Source organism: Lichenostomus cassidix, chromosome 10, assembly GCF_008360975.1.
Source record: "Lichenostomus cassidix isolate B80296 chromosome 10, HeHo_3.0, whole genome shotgun sequence".
Taxonomy (NCBI): domain Eukaryota; kingdom Metazoa; phylum Chordata; class Aves; order Passeriformes; family Meliphagidae; genus Lichenostomus; species Lichenostomus cassidix.
Genome location: NC_139491.1, coordinates 5,762,584 through 5,775,386, shown reverse-complemented (window position 1 = coordinate 5,775,386; position 12,803 = coordinate 5,762,584). Strand labels below are relative to the sequence as shown.

The 12,803-nt window shown below is 48.3% G+C and overlaps 1 protein-coding gene across 5 annotated transcripts in view; it reads left to right on the top strand.

The window, feature by feature from the left end:
• CHD2 (chromodomain helicase DNA binding protein 2) overlaps positions 1 to 10,318 on the top strand; it is an 84,680-nt gene extending 74,362 nt beyond the window's left edge. For all 5 annotated transcript variants that reach the window (XM_085070394.1, XM_085070395.1, XM_085070396.1 and 2 more), the window contains 9 exons: positions 373 to 495; positions 821 to 949; positions 1,666 to 1,806; positions 2,949 to 3,083; positions 4,169 to 4,347; positions 4,896 to 4,995; positions 5,470 to 5,686; positions 6,406 to 6,655; positions 6,754 to 10,318. In XM_085070394.1, coding sequence (XP_084926520.1) covers positions 373 to 495; positions 821 to 949; positions 1,666 to 1,806; positions 2,949 to 3,083; positions 4,169 to 4,347; positions 4,896 to 4,995; positions 5,470 to 5,686; positions 6,406 to 6,655; positions 6,754 to 7,087 — 1,608 coding nt within the window. In that variant the 3' untranslated portion in view covers positions 7,088 to 10,318. The remainder of the gene's footprint in view (positions 1 to 372; positions 496 to 820; positions 950 to 1,665; positions 1,807 to 2,948; positions 3,084 to 4,168; positions 4,348 to 4,895; positions 4,996 to 5,469; positions 5,687 to 6,405; positions 6,656 to 6,753) is intronic.
• The last annotated feature ends 2,485 nt before the right edge of the window (positions 10,319 to 12,803 follow it).

The following is a 12,803-nucleotide window of genomic DNA, read 5'->3' as shown; positions in this document are numbered from 1 at the left end:
GTGACCAAGCTGCCACAAACAAATCTGAAGTGTCAGGGGGAGTGGACTCAGTTTTGCAACTCAAGATCCCAAATATAGTTTGTAAAGGGTTTTTTTCCTTCAGGAGAACTTAGTGAGCTGCCTTGGGATCCTTTAATTTCTGTGGAATTTCAAGGGGAGGGATGCTTGGTTGCTGGAGCTTTCCTTTGGCCAGACAGGGAGAGTCTGTGTGAGTGAGAGGGGAAAGGAAGGCTTGAGCCTTCTTGTTCCTCCAGAAGGTGCAGCCTGTGCAGCCCTTTGCTGGGCCTGGAAGGGCTGCTGCTAAGGTGTATGTTTTTTGTCAAGCTTTGTGCATGTGGGTATATATAAATTTTTTTTTCTGCTTTGTCAAAGATCCTACCTGTTGAGACAGATAAGAAACCTCAGGGAAAACAGCTCCAGACCCGAGTGGATTATCTACTGAAACTGCTGAAAAAAGATCTGGACAAGAAAGAAAACATGAAAGATGGGGAAGAGGTGAGACGTGGCTGCTTGATTCTGGGGGTTTTGGGAGGAGTGGTTGGCTGATGGCAGGAGACACCCTGTGTTCCCACAGTGAACATCATTCTGTGAAGGCATATGGACTTGTCTATTGTCTGATTGCATTGTGATATTTATCATTTAAATGATAATTGATAAGGAGCAGGTTATTACTGCACTTGCTGAAGGACTCAGGCTCCTCAGGCTTCCTGCCATCCTGCAGGACCTGCAGCTGTTTGCAGGATGTTCAGCAGATGGGATATGTCCCCAGGAAGTAGCTGTGGCTATTTGCTTTCCCTGACTTGTTCTGTGGTTTCACCAGGGCAAGCTAAAGAAGAGGAAACCACGAGTAAAGAAAGAGAACAAAGCTCCCAAAGTCAAAGATGAGCATGGGAATGAACTCTCCTCTCCTCGGCACTCAGACAACCAGTCAGAAGAAGGTGAAGTCAAGGTGAGTCAGCCTGGTGAATAGTGACTTTTCCTTGGGCTGTTACTGCCCAGCCCAAGCACCCCCAGCAAAGCCCTGGGGAGTCAGGGGCACTGAGAGGGAATTCCCACAGGATTGGCAAACTCACAAAACCACACATACAGCTATCTGTGTGAAAGAAGGACCTTTCCCACCTATTCTTTTAGATCAGTGCTTTAAGACCCCAGAATGGCCACAAACATCCACATATTGACATGGAGGAAAGGTTGTCTCAGGATAAAGCCTGTTGCCCTTATAAAGGAGAGAAAGAAGAATTGTTTCCCTCTCCTTTTGGGCACGTCAGCCCGTGGTGAAGCTGGAGTTTACCAAGGTCATGCTGTTGCTTAGAAAACGTTCAGTCTTTGAGTGGTTTGGCTTGTAGTGTGAGGCTTTTTGTTCGTGTGCTGATCAGTATCTACCTCAGGGGCTGAGTGTTCTGGAGCACAGCTGGCACAGGAGAGCAGCACCGCTCTGCAGCTTGCCAGCTTCTCACAGAGTGGGGCTGGTCTGGTTTTCATACCCTTTTGTCAAGTTTGGGGGATGGCAGCTGCTTGAGCAGGTCTTGCTGTCTGCTTAAAGAGGTGTGAGGGTAAATCTGGATGGACCTCAAAAGTCGCCTGTGTTTCAAGGATGTAAGTTTTATGGAAGAAAATGTACAGGAGGTGAGAGACTCCAGCTTTGTGCTGTGACTGATTTTCTAGGAGGATGGCTTGGACAAGAGCCCAGTGAAAAAGAAACAGAAGAAGAAAGAGAACAAAGAGAACAAGGAAAAACAGACATCCTCTAAGAAAGAAAAGGAAAGTGATAAAGAGAAAAAGAAGACAAAAGACAAGAAAGAGAAGGTATGTGGTACTTTCAGAAGCAGCTTGATAGGGAAGTCCCTGAGCAGGACAAACTGTGAGACTTAAGATTCAGTAAAGGCCCTATGTGAAGAGACATCAGTGAAGCACTGTGGGGTAAGGGGGTATCCCTTTTTCAGCCCTTCTGAATTGCCATAAAGAGTAGAAAAGGCAATACGTCCTACAGCCTCAGGGAATGTAATCAAAACGGAAGAGATTTTGTCAGACTGCCTTTAAAGTACAGCTGTCCCTGTGACATCAATATGGCCACAGAGCTGATGTTCAGGAGGAGCAGGGAAAGAGCCTGGAGCACTCAGATCAAAGTTCTGTCCAGCTGTGATTTATCACAGGGTTGGCAGCTCCGTGTCTGTATTCCCCTTTAATTTAAGCTCACCCAAATGACCCAAGTGTCCACACTGTCAAGACTGTAAGTTGTCATTGTCACTTCTCAGGACTCACCAGAATGAGTGTTTCAACATCAGTGGTATGTTGGAGACTAAAATGTCTCTTGAATTTTGGGTACAATTGCCCTGAGGCTGGGTGCAAATTGGAAGAGGGGTAAAAGCTTCCATAATAATGACCTGGAGTACCTGTCTGAGGAACAGGTATGTACTGCATGCCCAGTGTGTTTTGACACTGAGGTCATAAGTGCAAAGTGAGAAGTTTTGTTGCCTATATAGGGGAAAGTTTGCTTTCCAGTGATTTTGGTATGGCTTTGACTGCAGATAAGTCATAGAAGTAAAAATTTACATGAACAGGCTATAATTAGAGAACTAGTGACATCACATAAAGTTGCAGATTCTCGTGAATGTGAGACTACCCTGAGTTCTGTCTTTGCAAGAGAGAGATATTCTCTATTTTAACCTCTCTTCCAAGTCTTCAACATTGGTTTCTCTCCGTGAGTGTGAGTATCGTATTCATGTCCAAACTGTTGGCCCTGACTCCTCTCTGCTCCCTCAGGGATGATGTAAAGCTAAACAGAGCCATTGCAGCTCAACAGTTTGAGATTCTGGGAGGAAAAGTTGTAGGAACAGTGCCCAGGTTTAGCAGCTGCCAGTAACAATAGTGTGGAGGTTGTTAGTTGGGTCACTTGGGATCCTCCATTCTGGCTCATCGTGTGATGTGTGTAATTTTTCCTTGTAAAGCCTAAAGGTGGTGAGGCCAAATCTGGAAGTAAAGGGAAGAGATCACAGGGTCCTGTCCACATCACTGCAGGGAGTGAGCCAATCCCCATTGGAGAAGATGAGGATGATGATCTGGACCAAGAAACATTCAGCATAGTGAGTATTTTCCTCTGGAGATGGGAGAGCAGTGCTGAGAGCCCAGAAAGGCAGCCAGGCTTTGCCCAGATGTCATCCAAGTGTTTTAGGTGTTGAGGTGTGAACCCTGCTGGTGCCCCTCAGGGATTTCCTCTGGCTGACCTGAGAGCAGGGCAGGACAGCCCTGGACAAGAGCTGCCCACCAGTGCTGGTGGCATGTCAGCAGAGCATGCACAAGGGCTCTCTGCTTCATCTAGTGACTTCCCTCTGCTCAGCTGGCAGTGTTGGGTTCCAGAAGATCCTGCAGCCTAACATTCCCTCTCCTGTAGAAGCCAAGGAGCCACTGGAGCTCCTTCAGGCAGGGAAATGCAGGAGAGTTTTGGGGGTGACCTTGTAGGAGGTGTGGAGCTGTGTAAATGCTCTCACAACAAACATGCCTGCAAGGCTTGTTGTAAAAATTGCTTTTCAGTAAAAGTTGTCATGGCAGACTCTCCTTGGCTGAAATACCACTTCTTGAAAACAGTTCTCTCAATGCAAATCTGTGCATTTGCTGCAGGTCCTGTGGTTTTTTTTGTCTTTAACTTTCCTTCTGTGATGCACAAAAAGTCCAGGCAGACAGTCTAAAAACCTGTCTGATTTCCTATCTGCGCACTGTGTTGATGCACCTGGGCCTAAAGCCATGATGCTTTCATCTCATGTCTGCCAGTTTTGATAAAAGCAAGCATTAAAGTGCCCAAAGATGGGATTGGACAGGATTGAGTTGAGCAGTCCTTCAGCTGGGGTTGCTGATTCAGTGTGTGGTGGCTTGGATATGCTTCCCTGCCTGCCATGGGATCCATGCAGGGGCAGACCATGTGGGGTTACAGGTTGCAAAGCAAATTGTTCCCCCCTAAAAGTCAGGGGCAGCGAAGGTGGGGAGACTCTTGTCTTTTCCTGATTGTTGTCTGCAGCTTGTCTAACAATTTGCTATTTTATAGCTGATTTCTCCTTGCCTAATGGCCAGATAAAGCTAAACGAGCTTCTTTCAGCTCTGTCCAATTAACAGGGCAATGAGGTAGAGCCCTCTGCCAAATTAATCACTTTCTCCTCTCTATTGCTCTTTCAAGTGCAAGGAAAGGATGAGACCAGTCAAAAAAGCACTGAAGCAACTTGATAAGCCTGATAAGGGCCTGACAGTTCAAGAGCAGCTGGAGCACACGCGCAACTGCCTCCTGAAAATCGGTGATCGCATCTCTGAGTGCCTTAAAGCCTACACAGACCAGGATCACATCAAGCTGTGGAGAAGGTGAGGGATCATTTTGCTTTCCTTGGCTGGTCTACGATATTTTGAAATAGTAGGCAGAGGCTGCTGGTGTTTTTTGTGCATGAGAGTGCCATTTGCCTCTTATTTAACCTGTGAAATAGTGTGTTTTCTGGTCCACGCAGTCTACAGAGTCATGGAATGGTTTGGGTTGGGAGGGACCTTAAAAATCACCCAGTTCCAACCCCCTGCTGTGGGCAGGGGCACAGTTCACTAGACCAGGTTGCTCAGAGCCCCATCCAACCTGGCCTTGGACAATTCCAGGGATGGTCTTCAATGACCAGTCCAAGGCAAGGGTTTTATCTTCAAGTTGTCCTGGTTTCATTAAAATTTATTTCAAAGCTAGATCGGATAAACCACTGCAAACCTCTTTATTTTATTTTGAAGAATTTGGTTCCAGCTCTCCTGATCATCCTGTCCTGTGCTGAGACTGTTTTCTAGAGAGGGTAGAATGAATTTGGTGTTGATTTGGAAGCAGTTGGCAGTTCAACTGCTGCTGTAGCACTTAACAGAAAATGTTCATGTCCTTCTAGGAACCTATGGATATTTGTGTCAAAATTCACAGAATTTGACGCCAGAAAACTACACAAACTCTACAAGATGGCTCATAAGAAACGATCACAGGAAGAGGAGGTGAGAGCTGAAGTGCTTTCCCTTTGTAATCTCTCCTTAAAAGGTGCTGCACTGGAAGTGTCAGTATTTTCTGCCTCTCACTGTGGGTGCTCTTTGTTGTTGTTGGCAGCCTGTGATTTTCTCAACATCCAAACAGTCTGGTTGCATTTGCCTTCTTTTTCATGTGTCATTTCTGGTCACTTTGTCCTGGCTGTTCTGACCAAGCAAAAGCATTGTTTGGTGTGGCACATGATGTTCAGTTGCCCTTTAGAGTGAAAAGCCTGGGCATGCTGCCCTGTAGAGCTCAGGTGCAGAAGCAGAGCTTTGCCTGTCCTCAAAAACCACATTTGTGCCATTGTTGGGCACACAGTTGGCTCACCAAGTCCTCAAAGAGGCAGCAAAATCCAGAGCCTGGCAGACAAGACCATTGCTCACATAGTCCAGATCTTTGGGTGGGAGAGCAGCTGAGCTGTATCCCTGTGTTCCACCTTGCAGGAGCAGAAGAAGAAGGAGGACATGTCCAGCATGAAGAAGCCGTTCCGCCCAGAGCCCTCAGGCTCCAGCCGCGATTCCGTGATGTCCCAGTCTCACGTGCCTCACAACCCTCATTCCCAGAAGATCCACATGCCCCCTTCCCACACCCAGCAGCAGATGCATGGGCACCCACGGGACAACTATGGCCATCCAAACAAGAGGCATTTCAGCAACACAGGTGAGCGCTGGCAAGCTGGGAGGAACCTTCCCTTCTGAACGAATGCTCCTGGACACAAATTGTTCTGGGATTTGTGGCTGGTCAGGTTTAAAGGTGATGGGATTGAACATACATTACTGTGGTGTTAAAACACATTATATCTATGATGGTATGGCAAAGACACTTTATTGCAAAAATCCAGGGTTCTTAAACTGTTAGTTTGTTGTGAGTTTACATACCTGTGAGGCACAACCAACACCACAGACCATGATAGGAACAGCATCAGGTGTAACCAACCATAAACCCCACAGTGTGAGCACTGATTCGTTCTAATAATTGTTTTACAATTATATAACTTGTTTTTCACCTCCAGTTTAGCTGAGTCACTCTCAGAATGCTTTTCTAGTTATTCAAAGTAATAGAAGTGAGCAAGGATTTTACAAGGGCAGCAAGGCCCTCACTTTGCAAGGCCTTTCTGCTCTGCAGCACATTACCACTGTAGTTCCTGCTGGGCTAAAAAACATGGTGATGTAGTGAGGAAAAGAATTTAAGAATGAGACAGAGTGAAATTTGTGAAGATGATAAATAATGATAAAGAAATTCAAAGAATAAAATTGAGCCCACATAGTTTAGAGAGGAGAAAGTTAAGGGGTCATCAATAGTTACAATTTCTCGGAGAATTCAGGGAAATAAATGGACTTAAAGCAAAGTAAGAAAGAGATGCTCTTTCCCCTTGGCAGACCGAGGAGACTGGCAGAGGGATCGAAAGTTCAACTACGGCGGCAACAGCAACCAGATGTGGGGTGGGGAGCGGCACCACCAGTACGAGCAGCACTGGTACAAGGACCACCACTACGGGGAGCGGCGATCGCGGGGGGAACCTCACCGGAGCTCCGGGAACTACAGACCAAACAACCTGTCCCGCAAGAGGCCCTACGAGCAGTACAACAGCGACCGAGACCACCGGGGCCACCGCGACTACTATGACAGGTGAGGAATTGCCCTCCCCTCAGGCTGGGGGAGCTTGCAGGGATGCACCAAATCCAGGCTTGGAGAGCTGATATCCATTCGTTTGTTTCTCCCCGCAGGCACCACCACGATTCCAAACGCCGGCGGTCCGACGACTTCAGGCCTCAGAACTACCACCAGCAGGATTTCAGGAGGATGTCTGACCACAGGCCGCCCATGGGATACCATGGCCAAGGACCTTCGGACCACTACAGGTCCTTCCACACAGACAAACTGGGAGATTACAAACAGCCCCTCCCTCCATCTCACCCTGCCGTGTCGGACCCTCGCTCGCCCCCCTCTCAGAAATCCCCCCACGATTCCAAGTCACCCCTTGATCACAGGTCACCTCTGGATAGGTCATTGGAACAGAAAAACAATCCAGATTATAACTGGAACATTCGGAAAGCGTAAAGTGACTGAGAGGGGGAAGCTCACGTCTGAAATACGTGGATTGATGTGACGGTGGCTGCTTTCTCCAAGCCAGCAACGAGAAACTCTGAACATGCTGCTATCATCTGGCTGGGTCAAGGAGGATTTTGAGGGAGTGGGTGGAGGAAGATTTTCCCTAGCTCTTGATTCTGGTTTAGATTCCCATTTCCTTTCCCCTTTTTTACCATTGAACTGTTCTGTCATGGAACCAGCCTTGCTGCCTCGTTCTTTGTTTTTTGTTTTCCTCAGTCCGATGGACCCAAGGGAATTTTCCCCAGCCAGTGTTTCCTCAGAAGGAGAAGGCAGATGGATGCTGCTTAGGATGGTGCAGAAGGCTGCTCTGACTTGATGTTACGTGACAGATGCTGCTTTGGGGTTGGGGATAAACTGGTTGGGCTGGGATTTGTGTGTCACCAGCATGGGGCAGTGGAAGGATATCTTCAAGGAGGGACAGGAAAGTCCCTCAGCAGCCAAGCTTGGTTGAAAGAGGGACTTGATGTCCCTGCAGGATGACTCCAAAGGAGCTGGAGCCATGCTGGTGACAATCCATCACTATCCTGGCCATGTTATCATTTCCATGTCTTTATCCATTTCAAGAAACTGGCTCTGCTTTGATTGCTGTTGTGTCCCTTGCAACAGAAGAGGTGGGGGGATCTTCCTTCAGTCTCCAGAGCTGGAACTGGCAAACCTTGACTCCAGGGATAAGCAGGAGCTGGGATATGGGAAAAAAGGGCCGACTTCCTTAGCGAAGGGTTAGCTCAGTTCTGACCAGTAGTAAAGAAATTGGGGTGAGAACAGTATTTCCCAGTGGACAGGGCTCAGGAATTCATAACAAAACTCTTCTCTTCTGGTATGGGCAGCTTGGGTGGTCCAGGAACTAACAGATGCTGGCTGGGAGGTGCAAGATCAAAAGATTGCTCTGGGGATCCTGGAACTCCTAATCTTCCTTCCACTAAAGGCTCTGGTCTTTGGGCAAATAATTTCTCCCTGTGCTTCATGAAGCAGTGATCACAAACCTTTATTATAGCTGAAGGATAAAGGATGGTAGAACAAAGTGAAATAGGAATCCAGTGGAGTGATCACTGTTGAGGGAATAGTCACCTTCCTGCCACCTTTCCAGCAGTTGGCAGTTACTCTGAATTACTAAAAGTACTTGCACTTACAGACCTTCTGTCTGTCTAAATTGGAAATGAGCCTGAGGACTTAGCACCTCAGTGAGCAGGGAGAGAATGAGGAATTCAGGACTGATCTGTAAAAATCCTTGGAGCAAATGTCTTAGAGCTCAGCATGGTAGAAGGAAAAGAGGAATGTGCAGCCCAGCTCAGTGGACTTCAGGGCAAACACTCCAAGTATCCAAACCACAGCATTTGATGCAAACCAGCGTCCAGCCTGGACACTGGTGTGGTGAGAGGGGCTGGTTGTGCACATACTGCTGGCCAGAAGTACCCTGGGTGATTATTTTTCAGGTTGGAGCTCCCTGGAGACCACAAAGCTCTCCCAAGAGCCAGGCTGCCCCGAGTGTGGTGTCTGGGGCTGTGTCACCTCCCAGAGCTCAGTATTAAAGACGAGGCTGTTCCAGGCTCCCCTTTGGTGGGGCACAAAGCTGGGCCTCCTATTAAGGTGCCAGTATTGACCCTAATAAGCTGTGATGTCCTTTCCCCAAAAGACTGAGGGCAGATGGGTGTTCAGGGCTGGCTTCCTGACTCCAGCCAGTGCCTTGGAAGGCGCATGCAAACTGACACTAAAACTCCTCCTTGCAGTGTATCCCTGGAAATCTGCTGCCATCACTCCTCCTGATCCCGCTGCTCTAACGGGACACACGGGAAGTGTTTTGTTCCCCTTTTGTTTTTATATTGCAAGATTCCCACCGAATTCAGGGCAGTTTTGTTTCCTTAGGGGCACTTGCTGCCCTGATAAAGTGTTACACTTGTGTTTACCTGTGCAGGGCGAGGTGAAGGCAAGTCTTCCACAGTCCTCCTCAGAGGGGTGGGAGGTGTGGAGAGAGCACGTTTCTGTGGCATTTCCCACTAAGCTGTGATTGCAGGCTGTGGTATTCAACAAAGAGGTCCTTTCTTTTCAGAGGTATTAGCTTTTAATGTGAAAATGGAAGAAGCCTCGGAGGGGCAAAGAGAATTGCTCTTTTTGTCACTACGTGGTGCTGTCGTGGTGGGAAGTTTGTGCCATAATCATGTAGCAAAGACAAAACTGGCCAGCCAGTGTTAGGGTTGATGCAGAAATATTTTGTATCCCAGCAAGAGGCATTTTCTGTGTTGAGATGTGGGGGTTTCTGCTTATCCCAGGTTCCAGGCATGAGGTTGGTTGGGATTTCCTTCTTGTGCAACAGCAAAAGCTTTACCCATATCCACTGGAGAGCTGTCCCCACTGTCACTTTAACCTGGTGTTGAAGTCACATCACGTTGTCCACTCGTGGTGGGTGGGTCTTTGCTGGGTTTGGCTTTAGTGAAGCTGGAGAACACGATTTGGGAGAAACTGTTCCCTGAGCACAAACACACACACACACACACACACACACACACACTCATGCATTTATGTCCCCTCAGCATAGGGACCATAACCAGACACCATCACGGGGATGTGGGTGGGATCAGAGGGGACACATCCACAGCCATAAACCTCCCTGTGGTGTTTGTGTCAACATCTGGTACAGCTTTTCCTTCTGAACTGGCTGCAGGATTCTCTCCAGCCTCTTCGAAGGAAAAAGCAGTAACTTGCTGGGGTTTTCTTTAATTAAAAAAAAAAAAAGAAAAAAAAAAAAAGAGTTTTTCAGCCTGACCTCTTTGGAAATGGTGTAAAGTTATGAGTTCACATGGTGGAAGTCCTGAAGACCAAAACCTGCTATAGGACAGGCAATGTGGTCCCAACCAAAATGGACATGGAACCAAGTGCTGAAGTCCTTGCATGAATGGTTTGTGATCCACACAAAAATACTATTCTGCTTTCACCCTTTTCCTCCCCACCTCTGCCTCCCCTCCGGGGAGAGAAGGACTTTTACTGTAAAAATACGGACTTTTAAACCTGTTGACTAAAAACAGTAATTAATATTAATTTATATTTGTGAAAGAAATGCCACTGTCCTAGTGATTTCTGATGTAAATATGTTGTTTATATAGTATGTATGAAATTTTCCTACATTGTAAAACTGCTGTACTTTTGATTCTTGTATATTAAAAAGTGTTACTGAGATTTTCAGAAGGGCCCCAGCATGGTGTCTCTGGGGGGTTCTGTGGCAGGTCTGGGGGCTGTTTTGGGGTGACAGGGCCTTTTCCTTACAGCCACCATGGATATTTTCACCGTGCAGAATAAGCACGTTCTGCTTGGCTGTTTTTACATAGTTTCATAGTCTGTGGTGATAGAGACTTGGAAGCCTCTTCAGATGGGAATTTCCACCTGAGCAGAAGGAGCTGTACATTCTCTCACCCAGATCCACCAGGACTGCACTGGGATGATACTGGTATTTATGTGTTTATCCCACCTGCATGTGTTATGGATCTCTGAAGATGTGTAAAATCCTTTTTGACCCCTTCTAGGAAGAATTCCCCTTTCTCTAGGAGAAGTGCTGCTCCTGCTGCATCAGTGAGTTCTCCTCTGTCCCCAGCCCTTCCTGGGCAGGATCTGCCTCTCCCCAGGTGGGATGTGATGGCATCCAGTGGCTGCTTTGGTTTGGTCTTTACCCTCCACAGCTCCCACTGAGGCCCACACGGAGCAGGGATTGGAGCCATTCCTCCCAAGTTATAAAAGCTCATTGTAAAAGGTACTTTTCACACCTGTAGCCACTGGGTCCAGCCCTTCCCAGTCTCTCTGCTGCTGAGCCAAGTTTCAGCCAAGAGTGAAATTTCACAGCTGAGTTATATGCTCCTGAAAAATGGATTTCCTAATGGAAAGAGTGACTGGCTGTTAGCCATGGGGCTCGGCAGGGAGAAGGGTTTGGCTGCAGGAGGCACAGGGGCTGCAGGGAGCTGGGCTGGCTGTACGTGCCTGGGGCTCAGTGGGGTGAATCTACTTGAGACCAGTGATTTATCTTTATTTTTTTAATTTAAGCAGGCAGGTAAGGATATATGGGCACCCCAATGCTGGGTGTCTCCTCAGTACAGCTCAGCCTGGCATCTCCCTGCCCACCCATGTCCACTGCACCACTGAGAACAGTTTAATCCTAAGGCATTTTCAAATCCCACGGGGAGATGACCTCTTCCCACCTGCCCATGCCAGGCAGCTCTGGTCAGTCCCACTGCAATGTGTCATCCATAAGGACATGGTCCATGCAAAGCCACTGTGCTGGCACAGGGAGCAGGACCTCCACCACCCCGGTGAGGGGACAGGGCTGTGCTTCACACTGAGCAGACCCTCTAGAGGGCAGCCAGTTCCCAGCAAAAAGCCAGTTTGGTGAAAATCGTTCAGCAGTTGCTGTTCTGGGATAGCCGCTGGCTGCTCACTCCTGGCTCATCTCGAGCACCCAGATGTGAAGTTCAGAGCCCAAGGCAGTGCCCAAGGCCAGGGGATGGGCAGACACAGCCAAAGAAGGGCTGGAAACTCACCCCAGGCCCCAGGTGGTGGCACTTGAGCTGCTGTCCATCACTGAGCGATGGGATGGGACCCCGGATCCCTCAGGGGTTGCACTCTCACCAGCCCTGAGCATGGTCTGGAGACCAATTTGAACCTCTCCGAGGTGCCACAGGGCCACCACTGCCACCAGCCATGTCCTTGCACAGCCTGTGCCCTCCCCACTCACTTCCTGGGGATGCTTTGGTGCCTTGTGTGGTTAATGGGGACAGGGCATCCTTGTCCCTCGGGGGTCACCATGCCCTCCCATCAGCACTTTGTCCCACTGGAACATGCAGGTGCTGCCTCTGCTGTCTCAGGCTGGAAAGCAGGGACCATTGCAGACCTCCTGGCAGAGCAGTGAGTGAGGGACACCCCTGGCCCCTGCACACTGGGCACTTTGTAGATGAGTTTTCAGGTTTAGCCATTTCAGGTTTAGCTGTTTGAGGTAGCTAAACCTGAGCTCTGGTGCAAGGAGTGGCAGAGGGAGTGGGTTTGGCTCTTTCCAAGAGCTGCCAATTCTCTGTGCTCTGAAGGAGGGGAAGTTCAGGTGATGTGACCATTTCTGGTGCTGGGCATCATTGCCTGGATTCACCCAAATAATGTGTGTTTTGAGTCAGTGCTGGTGTCCCACCCCCCCCCCCACCCCCTCCCAGTATCTCCCTTCCCCAGCTGCTGTGACAAGGAGTCCCTTCAGATTTCAAAAATGGAAAATTTAACAGAAAAAAATGCAATTTTGTTTTTTCTCATTAGAGGGCAGCAACAAACCCAGCTGGGACAGGAGAGGTGCCCAACAAAAGGGAGATCAAGGAAAAGAGGAATTACCATTACTGGGATTTACATCCCAATCTGCTAGGATGAGTAGAAAAAGGGTGATGACACCCACTTGGACTCCATTGCTGCACATCTCCTTTCCCAGCAAGGCAAGGCTCTAATGGTTATTATCTGTATTTTACCCCCATCCCCTTTTTTAATTTTCTCATTTAGCTGCAGGTAAATTGAACTCCAGACTGAGATTCTCAGGAGAATTCAGGACAGAAATGAGCTCTCCAAGGGTCCTTCAGGTGGAAGAAAGCTGCTTTGGAGTGAGTGCAGAAATGGGGCAGCACTTGCATCCTGAGTGGGAAACAGCACCAGGCAA